Consider the following 26,610-nt stretch of genomic DNA (forward strand, 5'->3'; position numbering starts at 1 on the left):
TTCCTTATGGAAGTCCATTCCCATAACAAACCTCCTTTCCTGTACTTTAAAAACTAGATTGAAACAAACTGTTAAATAGCATGTTGTTTTGATGTTTGATACATGTCATTTATGGAAAGGTAGGTGCATTTTTCCACTGTAGATTCTATTATGTGGAGACTTGCATCTTTTTAAGAGTTTACTGTTTGTGCTGTCTCTCAGTATTATAATGCAAGAAATTTAATTTCACAGAAATTTTACAGGATTGGAGCCTGTTCTCTCAATTTTCAACTTTCATTTTGACAGAGAAGGTTACTTTCAAGTAGTACTTTTAGACAACAGAAAAATGTTAGAAGGCAGATTTAAAAAAAGTTCACGTTCTGAAGCAAGAATTGTGTGTTCTAATGGAAATGTATGTATAGAAGTGTTGGGCAGACTCCTTCACTTTGTGGTTAGATTAGACGTAAGTACTAGGATAATACACTAGGATACATTCACATTGGAAGCATGTCACAATTGTCCTGTGGCGTCCTGTAGAAAATCTAAGATTTCCACCCATTCCCAAAGAGTGGTGGCTTCTCCTTTCAACTCCAGTCAGTTGCATTGTAAATAGTATGAAGAGAGAGAACATGTAGAAACTTAGAGGCTGTATGGCACAATAAAGGTAACAGTCTGCATACACCCACCATATTTATTTCCTTGCTTTTTGTCTCCCAGAACTATGTACTGTGATGAAACTGCAGATGAGTGCTCTGGAATTAATGTACATCAGCCCACAGCTTTTGCTCACAAGTTACTGCAGCTCTCAGGTGTCTCTTTCTTCTGGGATGAGTTTCCTGCATCAGCAAAGTCCTCCCCAGTGTGTTCAGCTACGCAGCTGGTAAAATTGAATGTATTATATAAGAATGTAAATTGATGAAGGATAGAATATATTGTTACACTTATATATTAGATTCATTCTGAAGGATAAAGAAGTTCAACTTTTACTTTAATCTGTGTTTGATAAGTTTCATAATCACTTCCTGTTGATTTTTAGGAGGGGGAAGGAAATAAAGACTTAAGGACTGAGTAAAATTTAGGATGTGTTGTACTGGAATCTGGTTGCAACTTTAATGTGTAGAAGTCCTCTGCAATTCACTATTCTGTGTAAACTTGCTCCACTTTTTTGCAAAGGCCTAATGTTTCACATTTCACGTGCCTTGTTTCTTTCACAGTTGTCAATACATGTTTTTATTGCCATTGTCAAACTTATATTTCTGTAAAATGATCATTTGTGTGATATGCTTATTTGAAATGCTTGTTTATTTTTTTAATAAGAAATAGGATACATTCTTATTCCTTTTTCTGTAACATTTTAAGGCAACTGAACCAAAGCTTTCACCTAGCTGGAATCCAAAAATCACTTATGAGCCACATCCTCAATTAACGAGAAACTTGCCAGAAATTACTCCTTCTGACCCTGTACAGATCAGTAAGCTGATTGGTAGAATGGAGTTGAGCCTAACATTAAAGCAAAATGAAGTACTTCCTGGAGCTAAGGTTAGTCATGCTTTCCTGGTCTTTAACTAAATTAATAGTTATGTAGGATTTTTTTTTTTTTTTTTTCAACTGCATACAAAAAATGGTGGGATTCTCAAAGGAACAGAATCCCCTTAGTTTTGTTTTAGAATCTCTGCATTCAAAACCAATATATATGTCTAATAAGACATCTTTACAGTGGCCAGACAAGTCAATGGCACACTGAAATCTGTTAAAGGAGAATTCTTGTATGTTAGAGAGACTGAATTTATGTATTGGAGTAACTCCTGAGAAAGTTGTTTTGTTTTCATGAATCTCCTGCTGTTATTTTATCCTTTTTTCTTGTAGCACTATGACTGACTTTGCCAATGTATGTGTGGAATGTTTAACTGGTTGATTAAAATCACTTTGGTTTTAAAAGGGTATAATTTACTTCAACAATTATAAGTAAACCTTAAATGATTAATTAGGTTGCAACATTGCAGCATTATAAAACTAACATGAACATTTCTACTTCTGAATTTTTATATTAAAATTTATAGGAAATCAAATAATGCCATATTTAAATGCTACCAGTTAAAATATTTTATTTGACTTTTACATAAAGATACAGGAAGCAAAGCAGTTAAAAATAAAAGCCCTATTTTTTTTTTAAAGTGTGAGTATATAAGTAAAATTGTGTAAATACATTCCCCTTGTCTCCAATTTTAAATTTGGCTATTGACCTGTCTTGTATAGTGCACTATAGTCTACAGAAAGCAGAAGGTTTCTGCTGTAGTAGAAAAGTTTCTTATGTCCAGCAATTTCTAGTCAATCCTTATAATTTGTTTATTCAGTTAAGAAAAGTCCTTGCAAAGTGAAATAACATATTTTGTTTGGTGCAAAATAGAAAAATGCTAGCTATTTCAGAAGTATGAACAGTTAATGCAGTTAACACCTTTAACTGGTGTCCAAATGTTTCTAAAGATCAAAAATTTTCCACTGTTATATCATTAGTTGTATTTTAAGGTAGTCAGAAGAAAACCATCAAGATCAGAGTTAAGAGTAATTTTTGTTTTATAGAAGTTGAATATGATAGAATGCAGAGCAGTGGTCTCTGCAAGTTGGGCTTGAGAACAGGTAAAACGCTTAGTATGTTAGATAACAGCAACATCTGAACTAGCAAATGGATGTACTGACAAAATTAAAGAAGGACCTGTTTTTTGATTTATCAGGTGGAGTTCATGCAGATTGGAAAGAACACAGATTCTTAGTCTAGGCTCACTTTTTTTTTTTTTTTTTTTTACTCTGGAAACTGAATTATGTTAGAACACATTTGATTAGAATAGGTGTTTCAAGCATGTAAACTACAAAATATTCTTTATAAGTTCATGTCAAGTATGATGCACTTCAATAATTTCATTTTCTTTCAACTCTTTCCAAAGGATGGAAAAAATAGTAGGAAACAGTACACAAAACTAATTGATCATTTATTTTCCCCGCTTAGGTAAATATTCCCTTAAGGTGTTCATGAGGAAAAGTGTATTTTCATATAAATGCATTATACTGCATGCCTAATTCCCCCCCCCCCCCCCCCCCCACCGCTCCCTCCACCCCGATGAGGGTGGTGGATTGGCCATGGCTGGCTGTCATACACTCATCCAGCTGCTCTCACTTGCACCCCTCAACAGGACGGGGGAGAGAACATGATGAAAAAGCTTATGGATTGAGATAAAGATGAGGAGACCACTTAGCAGTTACTGGCACGGGCACAACAGATTCAACTTGGGTAAAATTAATTTAATTTATTGCCAATTAGAGTGGAGTTGGATGATGAGAAACAAACTAAAACACCTTCCCCTCACTCATTTTTTCTTCCCAGGCTCAACTTCACTTCTTCATTCCCAACTCCTCTACCTCCTTACCACCTTGAGCAGTGCAGGGAGGGTGGGGAATTGAGGGGTTGCAGCCAGTTCATAACAGTTCCTCTCTGCTGCTCCTTCCTCCTCATGCTTTTCCTCTACTCCAGCGTGGGTCCTTGGGCTGCAGTCCTTCACAAACTGCTTCATTGTGGGTCCTCTCCATGGGCTACAGTCCAGCAGGATAAACCTGCTCCCACATGGGTCCTCCATGAGCCGCGGTTCCTGACAGGAGAACCTGCTGCTGTGTGGGATTCTCTTCGTGGGTGCAACACCTGCGTGGAGCCTGCTCCTGTGTGGGCTTTCCACAGGCTATAGCTTCTTTCAGGGCACATCTACCTGCTGCAGAGTGGGGTCTTCCATGAGCTTCAGTGTGGGTGTCTTCTCTGGTGTGATCTCTTCCACAGGCTGCAGGAGAATCTCTACTCTGGCACCTGGAGCACCTTCTCCCCCTCCTTCTTCCCTGACCTTGGTGTTTGCAGGATTGTTTCTCTTCCTGTTTTCTCCTCAATGCCTGTGCAGCATTTTGTTCTTTCTTAAGTTTTTCACAGAGGCACCACCAGCTTTGCTGATGGGCTCAGCTGTGTCCTGAGGTGGGTCCTTTTACAGGGCTGGCTGGAACCAGCTCTGCCCAGCGTGGGGCAGACCCTGACCTCCTAGCATAGAGGCTGTCTCTGCAGCATACCCTGCTGCCAACACCTTGCCACCTACGCCCAATACAATGAGCACTAATCATGAATGGACCAATGTCTGTGAGTACAGAATTCTAGAACTGAAAAATAAATCTATACAAGTCCTTAACATAGATTTAGCTTGAGCTGCTTTTAAAAGATAAGTGGCTTGCTTAGTTGTATACCGTATCAAACCAATTAGACTTCTATAAACATCCCACTCTTCGTGAAGAAAGTATGTGAATTAATTCATCTGTATACTAGAGAGAAGTCCTGAAGAGAACCTTTACAGTTTTTAAGGTCAACTTCAGAAGGTGCTGACTTCAGTATTTTATAATTAGTACATAATACTAACTTTATATTGTTGATTACTTCTGGAATTATTAAAGCAGCAAAACAACTAGCAAGTTAATGGTATTCTTGAATTTTCCTATCAGGCAATTGTGTATTTATTTTAAGCTAATAAATAGTGAGTGACACACCTGCGTTTATCCTGCCAAGCTACAGATCAGAAGCAATACACAATTAAATTTCTAGCTGTTGTTGTGTAGAAGATGAAGATACTGCTGGATGGCTGTATCCTTTACAGCATCACAATCTATTATCAAAACAGTTGCTTCAAGACACTTAAAGAAAAATTCCTTAAGTGTTCTTGAAATTTTTTTCTTTCTTTTTTTCAGTTGGATGTAGATGGACAAATAGACTCTGTACATCTATTTCTGTCACCAAGGCAGGTGCATCTTCTATTGGACATGGTAGCAGCTATTGCTGGACCAGGCAAGTGAACATTGTGTAAATGTTAAATATGTATTACAGTGGACGAAAAACAAACTTTGCAAGATAAACAAGTTTCCTCAGTGGAAAAAAATATTTGTGGTGGTAGATTATTATTATTTTCTATCTGATCTTAGCAAAATGTTTTGTAGCTGCTCTGAGTAGGACTATGATCAATTTATTGACTTCAGTTGCAAATTGTACATACTGGTAATGAAAATCTAGGTAACAAATAAGGCTTGACAGGTGACTATATAATAGGACAAGAGATGGGGAAATGGTAGGTGGAGAAAATCAGGAGGCCAGAACAACTTTGGTTCTTGTAGCTTCTGTTTCACAAGAGGGGCTTAGCAGTCTGGTTCCTTCTCTATCCTATGCTTTAGTGACAGGCACAGAAAACATAGAACAGACAGTAATTGAGTTCATTTGGCCATATTTGCTAGATAATAACAGCGGTGTTTAGACTACTGCACTAGCAGGATGAGGGTGTTTTGGTTTCTCGTTCCTGCCCTGTCTACCTAATGTAACAACACTTATTATTAGGATAGATAGTTAATCTTTTTGAAAAGATTTGTCATGTCTGGGGTAGATGCTTAATATTCTTCTAATGATACTGATTTATTTGTTGTACTGGACTAGTTTGTTGCTGTTGGATAACTGGAAAAGCATTACAAATAGTTTCCCGTATGTATCATCTTCAAACCTGAAATTTTAATAATTCCTTAGTAGTAAAACCTTTAAGAGATAGTGTCCTTAGTCCCTAAAGCTGACTGAGAAGAGAAATATATGCTGATATTATATATGAACACATTTGCATATATGACCTTAAAATATTTCCTTCAGACTTGAAATTAATGAATGCTGGGGAGAGAGTAATCTGTTTTGGACAAGTAAAATCACCAAAACAACAAAATGCATGTATATACACATCTGATTTACACACATGCACGCACATATAAACACACCAACAACAATTCATTAATTTTCAGATTAATTTTTGAATTTTCTTTGGGATATGGTAAGGAAATTACAGTGGGCTTTCTGTCCTTTTTTTGAATTCAGAGAGCCTAAGCAGGATAGAATTGTCAAATAAAGATAGGAAGAACCGGCCAATGCAACAGGAAGATGAGTATCGGATTCAGATGGAGTTGAAACGTTATTTAAGAAAAGAGTCTTTATCTGCAGGAGCATCATCTGAACAAAGCTTCTATGAGACAGAGAGTGCCAGAACACCTTCTAGTCGTGGCAAGTATAAAAGATGATGCAGCTCATCTTTTAATCTTACTAACTTAAGTATCAAAAGAACTTTGACATAGAATAGTTGTATGCTATTAATTGTACTGTTGAATAAAAAATTAACACCTAGTTTAGGTATCAGGCTAGACTTGGTTCAGTATTCCATTAAAACTGTTCAGTAATCTGTATGTTACTGTGCAACATGGTAAATACACATGCAGTGTAACATCTTTTCAAATGCATGGTTGAGGAAATTAAATAGAGAATAATTGTTGTATTGTCCTGATATTTATATTTTTATTTCAATAATTTTTTGCTGATTATTTTTAATGTGAAAATATGAACTTTGATTTGTCAAAAGAAGAGTGTATGAATTTAGAGAAATTATGCCAACTTGAGTATGAAAATGGAATGTTTAGCTGTTTTAGTATTTATTAGGGTTTTTTGCCTGTTTTTTTTTTTTTTTTTAAGTCTCATCGTCAAGAGGTGCTATTAGTCTCAGTGTCAAGAGAACTTGGAACTTCTCTAAATAACATACTTAGCCGGTTATTCTGTCTAGCAGTTAGATTTCTGAACTTACAAATACATTTCTGTTAAAGTAAAGTTATTTCTTTTCATTAGAAAATAACTCTTTACTATCTATGGTTCTCATTAGAAGAAGAGGTTTTCTTCTCAATGGCTGAAATGGACATGTCTCACAGCCTTTCCTCCCTTCCACCTCTTGGAGACCCTCCAACTATGGATCTAGACTTGTCTTTAACCAGTACATATACAACTACACCAGCAGGATCTCCCCTGAGCACTACAGTGGTATAGTATTAACTACATTTAAAATCTTTTTGAAATTAACACTTTTGTCTGAAACTTGCATAAATATTCTTTACAATATCAAGAACTATTGCAAAATCCTAGGACAATTGAAATGTTTAGAGCGGATAGTATTCATTTTCTGCTATGGAAATTGTATTGGAAAGTTTCTTATCTGTTTGGCTACGAAGAGAGGAAATGTAATATATTTGTTTTCAAATGCCTTGAAGCTTATCTAGGACACTGTATGATTTATTTTCTTTTTAATAACTGCATGTTTGCCATCTGGGTTTTCTTTTAATATGGACTACATAGGAAAAGACAATAAAAAGTACAAAATTGCTGTATTACATTATTCCTCAAAAAAACATAAAAATTTTGCTGTTGATATCACCATCTTTCCCAAATGTGTTATGTGCCTAATGTTTTGCTTAATGAAAGCCATGGAGAACTGTTGTGCTTTTTGCACAGAAACAGGAGAATATATGCTTATGGAGAGAGCAACATTAGCTTTAAAAGTATGTGGGTGTAGATGATCATAGAATTAGAAAGCGTAGCCCAAAGTAAAGCATATGTACATTGTTTAGTTGAGCACTAATATGTCATGAAATGGCATGCGGTTGATTTTTTTATACATGTATTTTCTTTTTGTTCCTGTACCTTATTATTTATATTTATCTAATGTCTAACATCTATTTGTCAAATTTAAGATCATATATATTTTTGTTTTAGCTTCAACCGACTTGGGGTGATTTTCTCGATCGTAACAAACAAGAACTACAACCTCCAAGAGGTTCTTCAGTTACAGCCAACATGGTTCACCAGACTTCCTTAAGAAGGACATGTAAGTAAAAATCTTGTTTTGCATTCTGCTCCCTAGATAATTCTGGAAACGAATTGTTATGCAGCAACTTTGTAAAAAGAAATTAAAATCAAATTAAGATGATTTTCTAAATGTGTTATTGCTGAAAAATTACGTTAACTTAATTTTGTATTTCAGCTATTCCATCCAGATCTGTTTCTGTGGATGAATCCAGACCTGAGCTTCTTTTTAGACTGGCAGTTGGAACTTTCTCAGTGTCTGTACTTCATATTGACCCTTTACCCCCACCTGAAAGTTCACTGAACCTTAACCCATTGACACCAATGGCTCGGGATTTCTTTACCCGAATAGAAAAGATTGAGCCAGTTAAGTTTTCAACAGAAGATTTTCTGTCCTTCCGAGAAGTATTTGCAGAAGCTTGTTCTCATGATCACCTTAGGTATAACTTTGCTTATTAATAAATATAATTAAGAAAAATATCTTTTAAGTACATTTTAATAAAGTAAGTTTATTTCCATAGGAATTGTGTCACTTAATATTTGAAATGCATTAGACTTCTTTGTTAATTTCAAAATAACCTTGAATTTTGACTTCTGCTGTCCAAGACTGTGTATTTTTTTAATAAAAAAAGAAGAAAAGTGCATAAACATTAAAATCAACCTAGCTTTTTGCAACAATAGATGAATTAAACTAGGTACAGTTTCTACCTCAGAAATCTAGCGAGTCAAGGATCATTAAGTAAATTATTTCTTTAGAAATAGCTGTATTTTACAGGACCATCCCTATTTCAATATAGGGATTTGTGCTTGAAGGAGCTTAGGCTTTTACTTAGTGCAAAACAGTATCAGTAGGGATAAAAAGTACGTGTGAGCAAAATCATAAAGTTAGTCAACAGTCTTTATTTCCAGAAGTTTTTACTGTCCCAGTACAGTGTATGAAGTAAAATATTTAAGGGTATGTGTATCTCTGCTTACCTTATCATGTAATTTAGACTTCCTGAGGCATTTGACTTTTTCATTGTCTATATAAAGATGATAGATTCCCAGCTTTATGTGAATTGCACCTTAGGTTAGATGTTTAAAGTGTTCTTTACAAATTTCTCTACACTGACCATTGTTGAACATGTAATATAAGTGACCTCCATTGTCTTTGTTGCTAAAGTTTATAATCTGTTATAATTAGAATTTTTTCTTATTTTTGGAGAAATTATGGCAGTTTTAATGATTTTTTTTTTTTTCCAAAGGATTGTACTGATCCTTTCTTACCTATGTAAATCTTGACTTTTCATAATTTTTATTGTTTTATGCTACTTTTCATAATTCGTAATTTTCATAATTCAGATTTATAGGTACTGGCATCAAAGTGTCTTATGAACAAAGGCAAAGGACTGCCTCTCGAAGTTTTAGTACTGATTTATCCATTGGGAATATGGAGTTCCTAGAATGCCTTTTTTCTACTGACTCTCATTCCATTCAGCCTCACTATACGGAGGTATGTAAAAAATACAGGGAATTCCATCAAAAAGAAATGTTAATTTTGTAACTGAGAATGCTGGATTTTTAAAATGGTTGTAATTTTAAAATTTTAAAATTTTTTACTTTTTTTTTTTTTTTTTTTAATATGTTACGGTTTTAAGATGCAACTTATATTTTAATTGCAAGCTCAAATAGTGAACCAGACTGCTGTCATACCTGACAGGAATAGCGTTAAGTAGCCAGACTTCACTAGTGTACTTCTCTTTTAAATATGCTTAACACAATTTGGGAATTAGAGTAAATGTTTTCCGAAAACTAACCCATGGAGTTGAGCAATGCGAAGTTTTCTTTGGGTGATGATTATTCTTCCAGCTCTTTTAATGGTCAGAGACATCCAATAAAGTGGCTGAATAAGTGGATTGAGTAAGTGGTTGGGCTGGGGCTCTGTTTGCTGACTTGAATGTAGGGTTACCTACTGTCTGTTCTAGGTAAAAATGTCATAAATAACTTTTTTCCTGTGGCAAGTGCTTCCTCCTTATCTATTACATATTTTTAACTCTATTTTATTCTAAAGCTGCTGACATTTCATTCTGAAGAAGGAAATGAATCTCATGCTATTCCATGCCTTCAGCTTCATTATAAGCATTCAGATAACAGAGGACCTCAGGTAAGGTGGGAGATTAAAAACACCAAGTTTCTGTATAATAACCTTTGTCTGATTTTGTGCATTTTAGTAGAAAGGTATCTTTCTTGTAAAACAGAGAGTCCTTAACTCTCAGTTGTTATAATTTGTTTCTTTTTTTTTTTTTTTTAAGGATTTTAGTGCGTTTTCTCTTTCTTTTCAGGGTAGCCAAGGGAGACTCAGTTCTGTTCCACAGAAAGCAGAGTTACAAGTAAAGTTAAGTCCAGTGTTTTGTGAGCTTGATATTAGTATTGTAGACAGATTAAATTCCTTACTTCAACCACAGAAACTAACTACAGTGGAGATGATGGCATCTCACATGTATGCTTCTTACAACAAGCACATAAGTCTGGTAAGTTAGAAGTGAAGTTGCTTAATAAACTTGCTGACTTTTTTGCAGGAGGAAGGCAAGATGGCACTAAGCCTGAGATTGCTAATGCTCATTGACTTCCGGTGGTTGGGTTGTTTTGTTTGGTTTTATGTTTTATTTGGTTTGTTATTTTTTTTTTTTTTTTACTTCTGATACAGAACAGTAGCCATCTGACATAGATACTCATTTTAGATTCAGTGATTGCATACTTGATAACAGACGTAAAGACAATGGTAGCTGCTTCACAACCTGTGTATGTTCTCAGCTTCTTGAAGCAAGCAGAACTGGGCAAAAAAGAGGAATCTTCACTGACTTCTAATCCCTAATCTGTCCCATCGTGTTCTCCAGCAGCTGATATAAACTGTTGCTGACAATTCCACTTCTATATTGAAGTCTTTAGGCATCACAGTCAGCCCAGTTGCCTCCGCTGTGCCTTACCCACTTTTGGGGTAGGTAATAGAAAGGATGGGAAACATATGCGTTGTGTTCTAGTGATCGAGTACCAAGAGAAGTTGGAGTTTGTTTGTCTTGGTTCAGGTTGTCAGGATTTAAGCGTTAGTATATTTAGCACGATAGCATTAAACTTGAAGGCTTTTCTTGAAATACATGAGGAAGGATTCATGCAATTAACTGATTTTCTACACAGCAATAAATACCTTTGTGTAATTGCTGCATTGATTGATTACAGAAAAATTAGTCTTCAAAACTTATTTAAGAGAATCCTCATTTAAAAACTTGCAAGACATCAATAATTTCTGTCAGTATGGTTATGTCCTGAAAGTTTTTGATTCTTTTCAGTGATGGTCAGCAATAAGCTACACTCAGGGAGGTTTTGCATGACACATCAGTGACAGGAGCTGGAAGCTGTGATTTACTGAAAGGGGCAAATATGCATGATAGTAGTTCTGACTTCTCAATAGTAGCATTTAAAACAAACAAACAAACAAACAAACAAAAAAAAACCCAAACAACTGTGAGACATGATAGTTCCTAACTGCAGCTGAATATTGTTTGGTACTCTCACTCTCTAATTTAAGAGAAAATGCAAAGATAGCCATTTTTGAAAGATTGCTAACCTCTGCAAATACTTGACTTCTAACTAAGTAGAATCTTAACAGCACCAGTAATAGAAGAATATCGTAAGAGTAATAGTAATTGGTCCTAATACGTGTTTTGTGTGATATATCTAAAATGAATATTTTTCATTTTTAGATATAACATCATCAAAAGCTTTCCCCATAGAGAAATTAGCAGTAAAAATTACTAATTTAGATTTTTTTTTTCCTTTATTTTTTAGCATAAAGCATTTACTGAAGTTTTTCTGGATGATTCACATACTCCTGCAAACTGTAGAGTTTCAGTTCAAGTCACTGCCCCAGCATTAAATCTCTCTGTTCGCTTCCCAATACCTGATCTACGGTCAGATCAGGAAAGAGGACCATGGTTTAAGAAATCGCTTCAGAAGGAGATTCTTCATCTTGAATTTACAGATATGGAATTTAAAACTGAGTTTATAGGAGGGTCAACTCCAGAACAAGTTAAATTAGAACTTACCTTTAAAGACCTAACTGGTAAGAATGTTAACATTATATTTAAATATTCTTCTTTATTTTCCCAGGTGTTACGTAGTTGAGACAAAGGTCCTTTCACATGGATTAACACAGAGAGTGTTTTTCCACCTGAATTTTGAAGCAGATATCTCTGCTGCAGTTTAGTGTTGTGTAGTAAATATTAGCATAAGTCAAAATACTACTACTAGGAGGAGAGGCTAATGTATGTAGGTGTAGTGCTTGCATTCTTGTTTTTGAGATCTGAGCTATTATTTCTGTTATTTTCTGTTATATTGTTATACCCTAAATGGAAACAAACTGGTATCTCTCAGCATGGTGTTAGGGTAAGTTTTGTAGATTTGTAGGGGGATACTACAGCTGTGCAAATTAGGAATCTCAAGTCTAGTCTAGAAATGAAGTGAATGATGTCCTAAATAACTGTCATTGAGAAAACTAATACTTTTATGCCTCTAATATCTTTCAAAGTAATAAATCTGTGAGACTAGTTTATATTTGTAGCCTTTTCTGCTGATTTGTCATTCTGTGTACTTTTCAAGGCTGTGACATAACGTAGTGATGCTATGAATGTAAATGAATATATCTGCATCAGAAGCACCTGGTTTTCTAACTGCTGCTAGGTAGAAGATAATGTGAAATAATTTTTGTTTCTAAAAATAAATATTTAATTTTTGGAGGAAAAGACAATAAAGTTTGCGTAAGTACCTTAGTAATAGCATTTTGTCAATTTTATTAGTCTGTTGGGCTCCAGCCTAAGGAGCGGGCAACCTGAAGCTAGCAGTTCTCATTCCTGTATTAAGTTCTTAAAAATCTCTTTCTATTCAGGTTCATTTGAAGAAGATAATGCAGAAGCACCAATAAAATTTTTTCAAGTGTCTGGTGGCATAGATGGAGATATAACATCATCATCAGACAATTTTGACTGGCCTCGGTAAGATAATATTTTATATTTTAATGTGGGTTGTTTGGATTTTTATGAAGCACTGTTATTTTTCTAATTTTAATGCAGACTGCCTGGGTGGTAAATGCTTTAAAATAATTTGCAGAGAAAGAACATGTAGCTATGGAAAAGAACCCAAGAATTTATTAAAATACCCCCAAACTTCTCCATTTATAATAATGCAAGATGGTTTTAATGTATAATGGTTTCTGCATAGACTTGGGTAAATTTAAGTGAAAGTTAGGTGAATGATTAGAGACTTGAAACTTTCTCTTTGTTTTTTTTTGGGTTTTTTTTGGTCACTTTACCTTTTTTCCTAGTTTTACATTCAAGACTGAATGCCAAACAAAAAAAGAAATCTCAGCTGAGTTTTGCTTCAAAATATTAATATAAGCTAGTATAAAGCCATAACAACAATAAGGATAATTATATTGTGACTGAATTATTGGAGTTTATATCATGTGTAAGGCAATACAATACCTCAGAGTTACTGAACAGAAGGACCTAGCAGCTGTAACATGTAATAAGGTGTTTAAAGAGGCAATTTTAGATTTTCTGCAGAATTTGCCACATATATTTTTTGCTACAAAACTCAGTGGCTTTCTAACAGCAAGTTTGTATGGACATTTTTTCAACATGGTTTTCTTTTATAATGGTAAAAATAATTTTTTCCATAACACTGTGTACATGTAATACTGCATCATGTAGCAGAGCATTTTTTAATAGCTGTTGATGGTCTAATGATACAAGCATTATTTTGAGAGTGCTAGGGTTTTTTTGGGGTCACCTTATGGTCACCTGATGGAGCTGAAAAAAGCAGACATGAACCTTTTTGCCTGATGTGGGGTTTTGTTTGGTTGGTTGGTTTTTTGTTGTTTTTTTTTTTCCCCATGTCCCTTTGTCCCTATATGTTTGGTGTTTTTCGTAATGGTATCGATTTCTCTAAAAAAAAAATGTCTGGTCTTTGAGCTATTTAGTCTATGTGTATTTAATGGCTAGCTAGTAGGGCTAGGGGACATGTAACTGCATCAATATAAAAATTCTAAGCATCTCTAATGGCTTATTCTGCATAACTTCTCCAATATCAGGATTGTATTGAAAATAAACCCTCTGGCTGTGCACTCTATTCTGGAACGGATAGCAGCTGAGGAGGAAGAAGTTGATAATAACTTTCAAGAGGAAGAAGAAGGAGGGTCTCATTCTTTGAAGGATGTCTGTGATATTAGAAGACCAGAGCCTTCTCCTTTTTCTTCTCGTAGGGTCATGTTTGAAAATGAAGAGGTACTATAAAATTTTGTTATTGCTTTGTGCTTATGGTGAACAAAATTAATATATTCTCACTACTTTTATATGCATCTTCTGGCTTCCAGTTTTGTTTTGTTCTGTTTTTTACTTGAGAAGGTTTTTTTTCTTTTTTCTTTCAGATGGTGATGCCAGGAGATGTAGTTGAAATGACTGAGTTTCAGGATAAAACAATTAGCAATTCTCATTATGTACTGGAACTCATGTTACCAAACATTCACTTAACATTACCAAACAAAAGCTTCTATGAAAAACTTTACAATAGGCAAGTATGATAATTGTTTTGCTTGGTTACCGCGACCTGTACTTTTAGTTCTGTTTTCATTGTTGATAAAAGCAATTGAATGAGCAGCTACAGCAGGAATTCATTTGTATAGTTTTCTAGTAATGAAAATGCTATATAAATATTCTTCCAAGTTGACATCAGAGACGCCACTGTGTCATATATTTGATCAATACCATAGCAGCCAGCTGCTAAAAAGTGTTTGGCAGATTTTGTGAATGAAGGGTAAAGTTAAATAGTCTTTCGCTTTCAGTGAATACTTTGTTCAGATCTCTGTTCACAATGTTTCATTTTGCTCTAATCTTTCTGAATTCTCCGTTATAAATAGATCATTGTACTTCAAAAACGGTTGCATTCAATTTTATTCTTTCCTTTTTATTCAGTGATTCTCCATCTAAAAATTAAGAGTCCACAAGGCAGGCAGGGGAAAAAACCCTAATAACCCAGTTTGTAAGCCTTACAAAGGCTTACGAAAGCGTAGAGAAAGTGAACCCAACTTACAGATAGGTGTTCAGCATTTATTTCTGTTAGTTTTCTGTATGAAAAACAAAGAAATACAAGTAGATTAAATCAACTGAAAAATAGGTATTATGCTACAAATTAGCTACATAAAGAGACATGCTGATCTATTTTAGCCTCTGATAGACAGTACTTTACTTCCAAAGCATCTTTTCCCTTCCAAAGTGGCAATGCTGAAGCTTTCATTGAATATTCTGTTGGTGTACTTTTGGACTGAATGTCACATATATCTTCTACCCTGACAGCCACAGACTCACTTGAAATCAAAAGAACTAACATTTTCTGCAACTTTGCTTGAAAATTGATGTGATCAAAACAGGGGTTTGTCACCACCCCCCAGCCTACTGAGCTAATGTACACCTACTAATAGAGGCTTTTGTGTCACTATCAAATCTTAGACTTTGATATGTGCATACCATAAGTACAGAAAAAGAAGTTACTTTCATTATTTATTGCTTTTACTCATGAATACATAATTCTTCCTTGTGGTCTAGAACTTTTTTTTCTTCCTTGTTTATGAAATCTGAAATCTGTTATATGAAGTCTGCAAAGGAAATATTGCTTGACTGACCTTATATTAAGTGGGGAATATAGTAATATATTTTGTATAATGGTAATGTATTTCTTCCTAGGATCAGCAATGATTTATTGTTGTGGGAACCCACAGCTCCATCTCCTGTAGAAACATTTGAAAACCTTTCTTACGGTGTTGGACTGTCTGTGGCCAGCCAGCTCATCAACACTTTCAGTAAAGACAGCTTTAGTCAATTTAAATCTGCAGTTCATTATGGTAATACACTTAATAAATCATCTAGAACTATAGTGATTCAAAAGCATAATTGGCTGAAGTGATTAAGCTGGTAGTGGAAAGAATTTGCAAACTTATAAGAAAGGGTTTAGTTAAACCAAGAAGAAAAAACATAGATTACTGTTTAATTAAGTAAAATAAGGGTGAAATTGAATTGCATTACTGATGGAAAAACAATGAGTTATTGGCATAATATGTGTACTAGCTAGAGAGTTAGTTGTTTTTCATTTTATCTATTAGATGATGAGAGTGGATCTGAGGAAGAAACACTACAGTATTATTCTACTGTTGATCCAAACTATCGTTCACGCAGAAGGAAAAAGCTTGACTCTCAGAATAAGAACTCACAAAGCTTTCTGTCTGTTCTGCTAAATGTGACACATGGATTAGTGTCAATATTCACAGATGTAAAGGTGAGATGCTGGGGCTGGAAAAAGTTGTTCTGTTGTTTTGACCGTGGGATGCCTTTCATGCCTTATGTAGTGTTTTTGGAAGGAACAAGTGTTTGTAACAGTAGTTCTGTAATCTTCATACTATTATACTATAATGCAACACAATATTTTAGTAATTCTGTTTACTTTGCTCTACATGAGAATAAATGCAAGCAGGAGAATATGTGTTGGTAGCAAGTATTATGTTAGATTAGACTGTCTAACTGCAGCAAACTCAGCAAGCAATCAATTTATCATTTCTATTCTTCCTTCAGCAGGATGATGGAAATACACTGGAAGGAAAACATGGCGAATTCTGGTTTGAGTTCAACAATGGTTCACTTTTCAGTGTGACTAAATATGAAGGCTTTGAGGACAGACACTACGTCTGTATCCATTCTAGCAGCCTCAATTTATATCATCAAGGTAGGTGTGGGATTGAGGTGGCTTTGGGACTAAATTTGAAATAAGCTTGACGTTTTTTAGGAGAAATGCTTTTTTTTTTTTTGTTTTTTTTCTTTTCTTTCCTCCTTTCTTTCTGTCTCTGATAGTGTATCATTTGGCACAATAGATTTAGTTCATGGCTAATGCTCCTAAATGCTACAATGATATAACTTCCCGATAACTGTATTTACTTAGCTACAGTTTAGCTCAAACTTGCCTTGGCAGCTGCTGGTCTTCAAAGATATTGTCGTCCTCTGGCAAATTAGCTGTACAGTCTGTACTTCATTATGAAAGTACACACTTCCTACATGTTTTTGGTTAGTTAATTTAAAAAGGTACAGGTTACCAGTGGCTGCTGTGTCTTTCCTGGGTAGCTAATTGTAGCCAGCAGGTGAAGAATTCTAAGTTGACTGTGTAGTTTGTATGGCTGGTAACCCCTATGTAGTTAAACCTTTTAAGGTTTTCCCCCTCAAATGTCTCTGAATCAGTAGTAGTCAAGTTAATGGATTTTCAGTGCAAGCTTAATTATTGTGTGTTTAGAGGTTAACCTGGCACCATCTCATAAAATGTAAAGGAGCGATATATTCCTATCTCTCCATGTAACCCATTAAATTAAAATAATCAATTTAATTAATGGTAATTAAAAAAATTTTAAGGGCATTAAGCATAAAATGGATTTTCCTTAACTCTTTATTAGTAACAGCTTTGAAGCACAAGGTAACTCATTCTAAAATCTCTTTGCAGGTATGGTAGATGGGGTCGTCCCTTCCTCCGAAGTACGACTGCCCAGCGCAATACGTCCCCATTGGTTAGAACCTACTATTTGTTTTTCTGAAGAAGATGGTCTTAGTAGGACTACTTCAGATGGTGTAGGAGTGGATTGTCCAAGTATGCTGACCGTTGCAGTAAAAATCCAATCGGATAAAATAGAGAGCAATACGAAGGTTTGTATTTTCAAATTTGTGCTTTTATAAATTATTTGGGTTATCTCAGTTTATATGGAAGCATCTAGATGTGGGGTTACAAGGGTTATAGATGAAGAAACCATATAATTCTGAGCCATTCATCCTCAAACTATAATTTTCTATTAGAATCTTTTGGGTGGATTATAAAATTTAAGTATCAGCATAATTTACTGATTCTTACAATGCTTTACTTTGCTGATTGCACTATATTTCTTTACTGAATGCATTTTTTGGCCAGTTGACCTTTTTCTTGTTTTTCTTTGCTTGAGTTTTAATCTGGTAGGAAGAAATACAAAGAGTTAAAAGCTTTCTGCTCAGCTTACTAGCAGTGTCATCTAATAGGCAGCCCTTGCTGACCTATTTGGAATGGCCCTCGTAAAGGAGTGGTACATTTGGCTTTGAAAGTAGCATTCATTAGCATGGCTAAAAGATGACCTTTTAGCTGGCATAGTGGTGACAAACAGTTTGGTAGAGTTAGAGGAAGGAATCTGCAGGCCAGCACAATGTCACAGAGGCTCAATTTACTCAGATTTGAACAGCACGAGAATGAACTACATTGAGTTGGTACTCCTGGTAATTTCTGTTGAATCTGAGAGTGAATGAACAGATAGCCTTCCTTCCTACCACCACCACAAAATTGTGATTTCTAAACTGTCCTGTTCAAAAGTATTAGACTATATTAGCCAGGGTTTCTGTATTGGGAAGCAAGGTTTTTTTGAATGTTTAATCTTCGCCCAGTCCTTTCTTCATTTCTAGACACTTAGAGATTCTGGAAGCAGAAGGATGACTGTGTTTCATAATCTAGATGTCAAATAGTTACATGTATTTCATGTAAACTAACTCATGCAACTTTCTTGTGCAGGAGTTTCTAGTTGCTGTCGGACTAAGAGGAGCCACCCTTCAGCACAGAGTACTGCCTTCAGGTTTAAGCTGGCATGAACAGGTCAGGTTGCTACAGTTTTCTCAACTACATCTTCAATTTCAGTCTTGTTGCTTTAACAACTGCTTTAAGTATCAAACTAAACCTCGATGGAAAATCTTTGTGTTAGGCTGCGTTTTATTATCTTACTCTGCTCTTGGAAGTGTTATTCTTTACTTTCATTCTTGTCTCTCTTTGACGCCATTGACAGACTGTAGTCTTGCTCTTAAATTCTTACTTGTGTATTCATTTGCTACAGTTCCTTTCATCATCCTAAATCTCTGCCCACAACATGTCAGGGAGGTTCTAGGGTCTTTTTTTTTTAAGTTCAGATGGAAAATCTCAGTAGTCCAGTGCTATCCAAGTACTTAGATAATCCTTGACTTAAAAAAACCACCCTCAAAACAAACAAATGTGCTACTTGCAGCACTGAAAGCATTTCTGTATTTTTCCCTTCTGCTCACTTCATTCCTCAAGTCCTGGTTTCTCCCTTGTCTCTTTCCTGTTTTACGTCATTTGAATAGCAGTAACGGAGAAGACAACTTTGGGGAAGTAGTAAGCAGCAGTTTACCTAAACTCTTGTAATGCAAACTTCTGAATTAGAAGGGTTGTACTGATCTATGTGGATGCAGAGGTATAGCATAGCAGACAGGGCTAGAGACCCTTGATCCGGAAGCTGTGTGTAAACATGCATGAGCTAGGACATGCCATTAGCACAGTAGCAGTATAGTTGCATGTACTTGCATGTAGTTAGACCATACTGGATTACAGATCATAAACCCTGACATTCAAGCTTGTCCTGCTTATCCTCCAGTACGTACAGTATGCTTATTTTTACATGCATTTTTATTGTATAACTTCATGGAGCTGACCTTAGTGCTTTGGACTCTGCTGTGTCATTACTTTCTTCTCAGCATGGTATTTCTGTGTTCATGTAGCCTGCTTTACACCATGTTTCTTATTTGCTCTCTGAATTTTTACACAATTAACATTGCATGTAATGCACTTGGGAATCTTTTTTGGAGGAGGAGGGGGGAAGTAAAAAATTGGCCAGAGAGATAGGTAGAGGAAACGATTAAAAGGCTAGCAGTGTTGGTATGCCCCAGGCTTGGAATGATATAAGAACTTCTATAGTGTAACGGATATGAGAGAGCGCTATGACAGATCATAAAGAGAAGGATAGGAGTTTATTTTATGCAGTAATACATGAAAAAGCAGTATATATACAATGCATGTGCACATATTTCTGATTCTGAGCATATTTCCTGCCCCGCCCACAAGAAAATGAAAGATAACTTGAAGATAACTTTAACAATGTACAGTGTTACCAGAAAAGTTGGCTTTTCAGATAAAGAGAATAAAGAAAATACTAACACTGTCATAACAACTGCAAAGAAAGATGAATGAGACTGTATTTGGGAAATGCTTTAAAAATGGATTGTGAGGCATTGTACAAGTAGCCACTTAGGCATCTGTGGATTGGCCTTTTTCCATACCTTTGAGGCTGCACTTTGGATGTTGTATTTTTTGCCCTCTTTACATTCCATGCTTTTCTATATTCAGATACTGGGTAAGCACCTTTAAATATCCGAGATTGTTCACTCCCTTTTCCTTCTGCTAATCAAACATTTTATTGTCATACCTGTTAACAGATGTTCACTTTTCTAATGCATAAATGTTTATTAATTTAACAGATATTGAAGTATTATAATAATATGTTTGTGATTTTTAGATTTTATACTTTTTGAATATTTCTGATGAGCCTGTTCTGGGATATAATCCTCCAGCTACAATTACAACTTTTCATGTACATCTGTGGAGTTGTGCTCTTGATTACAGGTAAATAAAATGCAAGTGTATGTCACTTGGTGGCACTGCAGCTATATATTTATTCTTTAGGAATGTTAGAGTTTGTATATTGTAAAGAATATTTATTTAAGCTTGTTTGGAAAAAGTACTTAACAGAGATACCTTAAAGTGTAAGCAATTTAAAGTAGGATAAGCACTTACCTAGGCCTGGGAAGATCTAGTTAGGTAACTTGTAAGACTTTGATTGCACTTTTAAAGAAGTACAGAGTATTAATTTTGGTTTTGTTTTCCTATTTGTTGTTAGGCCCTTGTTTTTGCCAGTCAGATCTCTACTTACTGTTGAAACTTTCAGCATTTCCAGCAGTGTTGCAGTAGATAAATCCTCTTCTACTCTCAGGTATAATTTAAGTAATTGTGAAACATGGAAGCTCCTGTAAAACTTGTAATGCCTGTCTGCCTTTTTGACCTAGGAATCATTCATGTTGTGTAAATGATCACATTGGTTTGCATCTTTTGAAATATACCTTGCTCATGTGTAATCATTCTGTTTTACTAGGTTAAATACTTTTTCAGTTGGATTGCTTTCTTTAACAACTGCATTCTGCAATTTTTAGTACAGTTGAAAGATGTCCTGAAATGAAATTGTGTCTATTTTGTTAATTCGTAGCACTGTAAGATTTCTTAAAGATTTGTTATTTGAAGATAGTATATTAATTAAGGAAATGTTTAATGATGACTGAACATGTCTGTAACTTTTTTATATATTTTTCTTTCAACTTTAGTTGAATATTCATTCTGTTATGCCTGTTCTGATGTGAAACATCTGCCAAGGTGCTTGTTTCTATAGATAAAACCTTATAAATGACCTTTGAAACAAACGTGTCTGTTACTTTATTCAAAAGAAAAAAAGGCAAAAAAGGAAATAGAAGTGTTTAATTCCATATGCCAAAAGCATTACTTTTCATTCGAAGAAGGATCAAATACATAAATTGAAATACAAATAAAATAGGATTAGCAATGGTGAAAATGTCTTGCAGTGGTTAATTACCAGTGGATTTGGAAATTATGGAAGGTTAAAGTGAAGAGTTTGGATTTAAGATACAGTAGATGTATTTGTGTTTTTAAATATTTTTTCTATACTAATTTCTTTTGTCTAGTGAATTGCACAACATTTCTCTAGCATATTTATTTCTTTTTTTTTTTTTTTTTTTTTTTGGTAATCTTTTAGGATAATTTTAGATGAAGCTGCTTTGCATCTGTCTGACAAGTGCAACACTGTTATGGTGAACCTCCATAGAGGTAAGGATGTTACTGATGATGTTACTAAGATGTGACTAATGAATTGCAGAGCCTAAAGAAACAAAATTACAGGCATATTCAGCATATATAAAGGTTATAGAAGAAGAGGTCTAAGGAGATAAGGAGCAGCGAGTTGAATATGAATGAATAATGTAGTGTTGATGAAAATCTGAGTGCTCTAGTTGGGATTTGTGGATGCAGAGGGATGTCAGAGAACAGCAACTTGCAAGTCCTTCATTTTTTTGTTACAGTTTCATAATGGGTATTTGAAAAAAGCATATTTTTAAAAATCTGGAGTTGGCACAGAAAGAAATCTTCATAGAAAAGAGATCTCATTTTATGACATATATATTCTAAGTAGTTGAACTTGAAAGGTGTTATATGGCACAGATTTCTAGGTTCTGAAAAGAATGATACCAACTGGTTTGTTTTCATTCATATAGTAACAACCGTTAATGACTGAGGAACTTAAGTCAATATTTAACAAATGAATTGGAGAAATAATGAAACCGTGTGCCCACAAATGTGTGTATTTAGCTTAGGTAGGAGATCTCTAGTGAAGGACAGAGTAAAGATATGCCTGTTTTCTTTAAACAAGAAAGAGGGGAAATATGTTATTCATGGTACTGAAAGATTAGTGAAAAAATGTGAAAATGTCCTCTCTCTCACTTCAAGTAAAAAACTGCTAGGATGCTTAGTCACCCAACTTCTGCGTACGTCTACTTCTCTAGCTCACACAGATGGGATGAGGATAAATATCTTAAAAGATTAGACTGCACACAGATGGTGGCAGTAGGAGTGATATATTGGATTGAAAAGATTTGGATTCTTCATTTGAGTAGCTGAAACTTGAACTCTGAGAGTAATCCTCATAAAAGAAGGAAATGCAGAGATATAAAAGGTTTTGACAAAAAAGAGCCCTTTTTATGCTCATGCTATTTCTGATGGTTTAATAACCAAAAATACATAGTAAGCATGATGTTTGTTATTAAGTCTTATTTTTTTTTTTTTTTTTTTTTTTAAATTACTCATTGTCTTTCAGATTATGTCCGTGTTATGGATATGGGACTGCTGGAACTAACCATTACGGCAGTAAAATCTGATTCTGATGGGGAAAGAGTAAGTATTTAATCACAAATAAAATAAAACGTAAAATCTCCATGACAGATTGTGATTTGAAAATTACTTTATTATACTTAAAATAAAGGAAGGTTTTTCAGTTTATGTGTACTATTTTTTGAGTCCTTTTTGACTAGTTAAGTAAATTAAGAACAACTGTGTATAGATGCTATTTTTATGGAACCTTAGGTTGATTTGAATTGTATTCTTATCTTTTTATTGTTGTTATCTAGACTAAACCACGTTTTGAGCTGCACTGTTCCAGTGATGTAATCCATATTCGTACCTGCTCCGATTCCTGTGCTGCACTAATGAATCTTATACAATATATTGCAAGTTATGGTGATTTACATCCACCCACTAAGACAGAGATTAAACGTGGAGTTAGCAAGCCAAAAATGAAGGTATAAGGTGGCAAAATAATATCAACTTAACTTTATGCTTCCTGGTAATATGTTTTAATTTTGATATCCCCATTCTATTTCCGAAGAATACGAGATTTCCTCCAAAGAAATTAACACACTGCATCTAATTTAAAATATATTTAAGAGTAAAATAGTGCCTTTTTTTTCCTGCTTTAGTCACTACTTAATATTTTAAGAAATTTTGTGCTGTTTGCCTATTGTACTTTATTCCTACCTAAAGAAGGAAATTCCAGGATGTATACGAGCTGTCCAAGTACTCTGATGATCTAAATACCCTGAACCATAATGTTCTAACCCACTTTATGAATCATCTAGCTTGGAGTTTCAGCTCACTTGATTATTTATAAAGTTAAGGTGTTACTTCTTATAGTTTAAGAGCTGTACATCAAGCTGTTCTATCAAAATCTTATTCAGCATGATACTGCAGTTGTCTTTAAGATGTAACTATGTATAGTTCCTCTCCTCCAGGTAGAGACCTTTAGCCAACCATCTTCCCACGGACCAGTCCTTGCTGAATCAGAGCAACAGATTTTGCGGGATTTGATGAGTGATGCAATGGAGGAAATTGAGACTCAACAGACTGCTTCTGCCATGAAGGCAGAGTCTAATGGTAAGAATCCTCTAGAGGCATGAATACACATCAAGTACAACCTTTCTGGAAGGAAAGTGGGATTGAAAGTTTTGTGTATGCAGAGATGCTGTAACAAGAATGGGAGCATACCTTTGATGTCTGAAGTCTTCAAACTATCAAACAGCTTCTTGTTTTTAATAACAGTAATGCAAAAGTAATTTAAGATTCTGGTCAAAAACACATTATAGAGACACTGAAAACAGCAAGGAAGGAATCTGACTTTGTGGGACTCTGTCAAGACCTCAAATTCTCTAGGAGCAGAAGTTAGTATGGGTGTAAGTTTATGTGGCATACTGCAGTGTGAAGGAATCGGAGACCTCTATTCTGTTTATGAAGGCAGTCCAGGAGGATGATACGGTTCTGAGTCCCAGAAAGAACTTTTAGCTGTGAGGAAATCTTTCGAGTAGCAGAGAGAACCAGATAACTTATTTTATCACAAGATTATGGCTTCTGCATCATGGCTAGAGTTAAATCCAGGTTTAAATTGGCTAAGGATTTTGTACTGCAAATAGAGAATTTCACTGTTCCCATAATGTCTGGTCCCCTTTTTGATTGTGGAAGGTGAGCAGTCAGTGTAGTACTGAGAGTTATTGATGCTGGCGTCTTACTACCAGAATGAGAAACTTGGACACAAAAATGTTGTGTTTTTTTTTTTTTTTTTTTTGTATCTGTGGGGTTTTTTACAAATAGTTTTTCTATAGTTTCTCAGTTCATCTCTGCTAGTAACTAGTTATGATTATATTGTAATCACTTCCAATTGTACAGTCGCTTAATTTTTAAGAATTGTATTTTATTTATAGTAGGAATTGATTCAAGATATAATAAGCAAATTCCCTTGATGTAATTGAAGTAACAACTTTTAGTTAACATTTATGTTATTTTGTTCATATTTTCATATTTTGTAAAGATTTTTCCGCTGACGTGTTTTTTCTACACCCTCCTTCAACTCCCAGGAGTTTTGGATGACAGGTCTCAAACTCAGGAGCCATCTTGCTCAGATCTCTTCCTGTTTCCAGATGAAAGTGGAAATGTCTCACAAGATCCAAGTCCCACTTATGCTTCATTCACTCATCACCTGATAAACGAGGCCATGGGAGATGTTCCTGCAGAAAGTGATGATTTCTGCATTCTTTTTGCACCCAAAGTTGCTGTTGCTGTAAGAAACTTTGACAATTACTAAAAAAAATCCATATGTAAACTGAATTAGAGAAAAGCCTGTGTAAGACCTGGACAAATTAGACTTCATAGCTTTTTGTGATTACTTAGTGATATTTTTATCAGTGGGCAGAATAGCAGAAAAATAATCTTCTTGTTTGAAAGGACTTCATCTGTTGTTACTGTTAGGAATGAATGCAAGTATTTTCAAATATATGATTTTTCTGTATCTCAGTAGTATTTAATTGTTCTCTGATCTTAATATTAGATTACATTGGCAGTTTTCCTACATTTTAGTCATGTCTTATCATTGCCATTTTGACTTGCAATAATGGCGTAGTTAAAAAAAATGTTTTAAGCAAAATATAGTATTTATCAAAGTAGCAGCTTTGCACGTCTTCTAATCTTTTATTCATTTCTCTCATAGTGTAAGCTTTCAATGCTTTTATGGGCCTAAGATCCTTGCCAAATCTCAGACAAAAGCTTGTGTGTCACTTTACACTGCTGTCTGTCCACTGTATTAAAAGATTTAGGAAACTGTACTCAAACTCTTTGAAAACAGCTTATGTTCATGTTTTTCATAGTATCTCTGGTTGTATTCTTCTTAATAGACAGAAGTAGTTCTGGATCCCTGATTAGAAGCTGGTTTTGCCCAGTTATCTTTGAGCTTGTTTGTTTCCAAAAGTGCTGATATGGTAGCCTGGGCTCTTCCATGTTTTTTTGTTTGTTTTCAATTCTTGTTTTGTTTTGTTCACAGTTTGGATGAGGAAATTTTTTTCCCAATTACTTCTCAGCTTCTAGGGTTTTTTTATGTGTTTCTGTCTTTAAGTTACTTTATAAGAATCATTCCTAAACCAAGCCTGTGTTGTATAAGCTTTAGAAGGCAGTACAGAAGAGTTTATTTTCTTTTCATAGGAAAGAATTAGACATCTCAATAAAGAAAGCAGATTTCACCTTCTCAATGCTATATACTAATTTTTTTTCTAATTAGGAAAAAGAGGAAGAGCCAGTAATAAAAATAATGGTTGATGATGCAATTATCATAAAGGAAAATCACTTCAGCCAGCCTATAAAAAAAACAGATACAAGCAAAGCTCCCCTTCATTTTCCTGTTCCTCTGGTACGCTATGTTGTAAAGGAAATCTCTCTTATTTGGCATCTTTATGGCGGAAGGGATTTTGGGACTGCACCACCAACATCTCCAGCTAAAAGTTTCATGTAAGTGTTTGATGTAATTCTGTAGATTAGAACATTTTAAAATACTTAATTTTCCTTTGATTTGAGGTTAATACCATTATTCAATCTCAAGTCTCCCTCGCTTGCTTCTTTGCTCCGTCCTCACAAGGAATCAGTCATAGAATGGTTTGGGTTGGAAGGGACCTTAAAGGTCACCTAGAATCTTCTTAGTCAGTTTAGCTCCACACACCAGAGTATGTTTTTCCTGTGTCTTAACCTGGACAAGCTGGGTTTAGTTTTGGTGTTTTTTTGGGGATGGAGGGATAGATTTGCTTTTAAGGGTTATATTAGAAGTTAAATTTACCTAAACAGATTGGGGCTTAAGGAGCATAGAAGAGTATCGCCATGGTAGCTGGAGTCTGGTTTTCAAGATGTCTTGTAAGCCAAAGAGTAATTAATATTATTACAGCCAAAATTAAGGAAATGTTTTATGAATGCTAATTTGGTGGGAAGCATATACCTAGCATTCTGCTTAAGTATGCATTACTTGAACAATAAAAAGAAAGTATTTGGTTAACAGTAAC

At 34.9% G+C, this 26,610-nt stretch overlaps 1 protein-coding gene across 10 annotated transcripts in view; it reads left to right on the plus strand.

The window, feature by feature from the left end:
- Positions 1-26,610, plus strand: part of ATG2B (autophagy related 2B) — a 47,434-nt gene that overhangs the window by 7,985 nt on the left and 12,839 nt on the right. For 2 of the 10 annotated variants that reach the window (XM_082316651.1, XM_082316654.1), the window contains exons 5-31: positions 697-859; positions 1,339-1,518; positions 4,747-4,847; positions 5,907-6,085; positions 6,732-6,886; positions 7,616-7,727; positions 7,884-8,145; positions 9,047-9,197; positions 9,756-9,848; positions 9,997-10,215; positions 11,531-11,804; positions 12,627-12,732; positions 13,830-14,022; positions 14,166-14,308; positions 15,478-15,635; positions 15,894-16,066; positions 16,360-16,510; positions 17,273-17,472; positions 18,356-18,436; positions 20,145-20,251; positions 20,526-20,618; positions 21,450-21,520; positions 22,563-22,639; positions 22,873-23,043; positions 23,533-23,674; positions 24,649-24,851; positions 25,842-26,068. In XM_082316651.1, the coding sequence (XP_082172777.1) occupies positions 697-859; positions 1,339-1,518; positions 4,747-4,847; positions 5,907-6,085; positions 6,732-6,886; positions 7,616-7,727; positions 7,884-8,145; positions 9,047-9,197; positions 9,756-9,848; positions 9,997-10,215; positions 11,531-11,804; positions 12,627-12,732; positions 13,830-14,022; positions 14,166-14,308; positions 15,478-15,635; positions 15,894-16,066; positions 16,360-16,510; positions 17,273-17,472; positions 18,356-18,436; positions 20,145-20,251; positions 20,526-20,618; positions 21,450-21,520; positions 22,563-22,639; positions 22,873-23,043; positions 23,533-23,674; positions 24,649-24,851; positions 25,842-26,068 (4,185 nt within the window). Of the gene's footprint in view, positions 1-696; positions 860-1,338; positions 1,519-3,203; positions 3,266-4,001; positions 4,148-4,746; positions 4,848-5,906; positions 6,086-6,731; positions 6,887-7,615; positions 7,728-7,883; positions 8,146-9,046; positions 9,198-9,755; positions 9,849-9,996; positions 10,216-11,530; positions 11,805-12,626; positions 12,733-13,829; positions 14,023-14,165; positions 14,309-15,477; positions 15,636-15,893; positions 16,067-16,359; positions 16,511-17,272; positions 17,473-18,355; positions 18,437-20,144; positions 20,252-20,525; positions 20,619-21,449; positions 21,521-22,562; positions 22,640-22,872; positions 23,044-23,532; positions 23,675-24,648; positions 24,852-25,841; positions 26,069-26,610 lie in introns of those variants that run through there. The other 8 variants (XM_082316653.1, XM_082316655.1, XM_082316656.1 and 5 more) reach the window with 8 other exon arrangements.

The sequence above is a fragment of the Platalea leucorodia genome (genome assembly GCF_965183815.1).
Source record: "Platalea leucorodia genome assembly, chromosome: 7".
NCBI classification, from domain to species: domain Eukaryota; kingdom Metazoa; phylum Chordata; class Aves; order Pelecaniformes; family Threskiornithidae; genus Platalea; species Platalea leucorodia.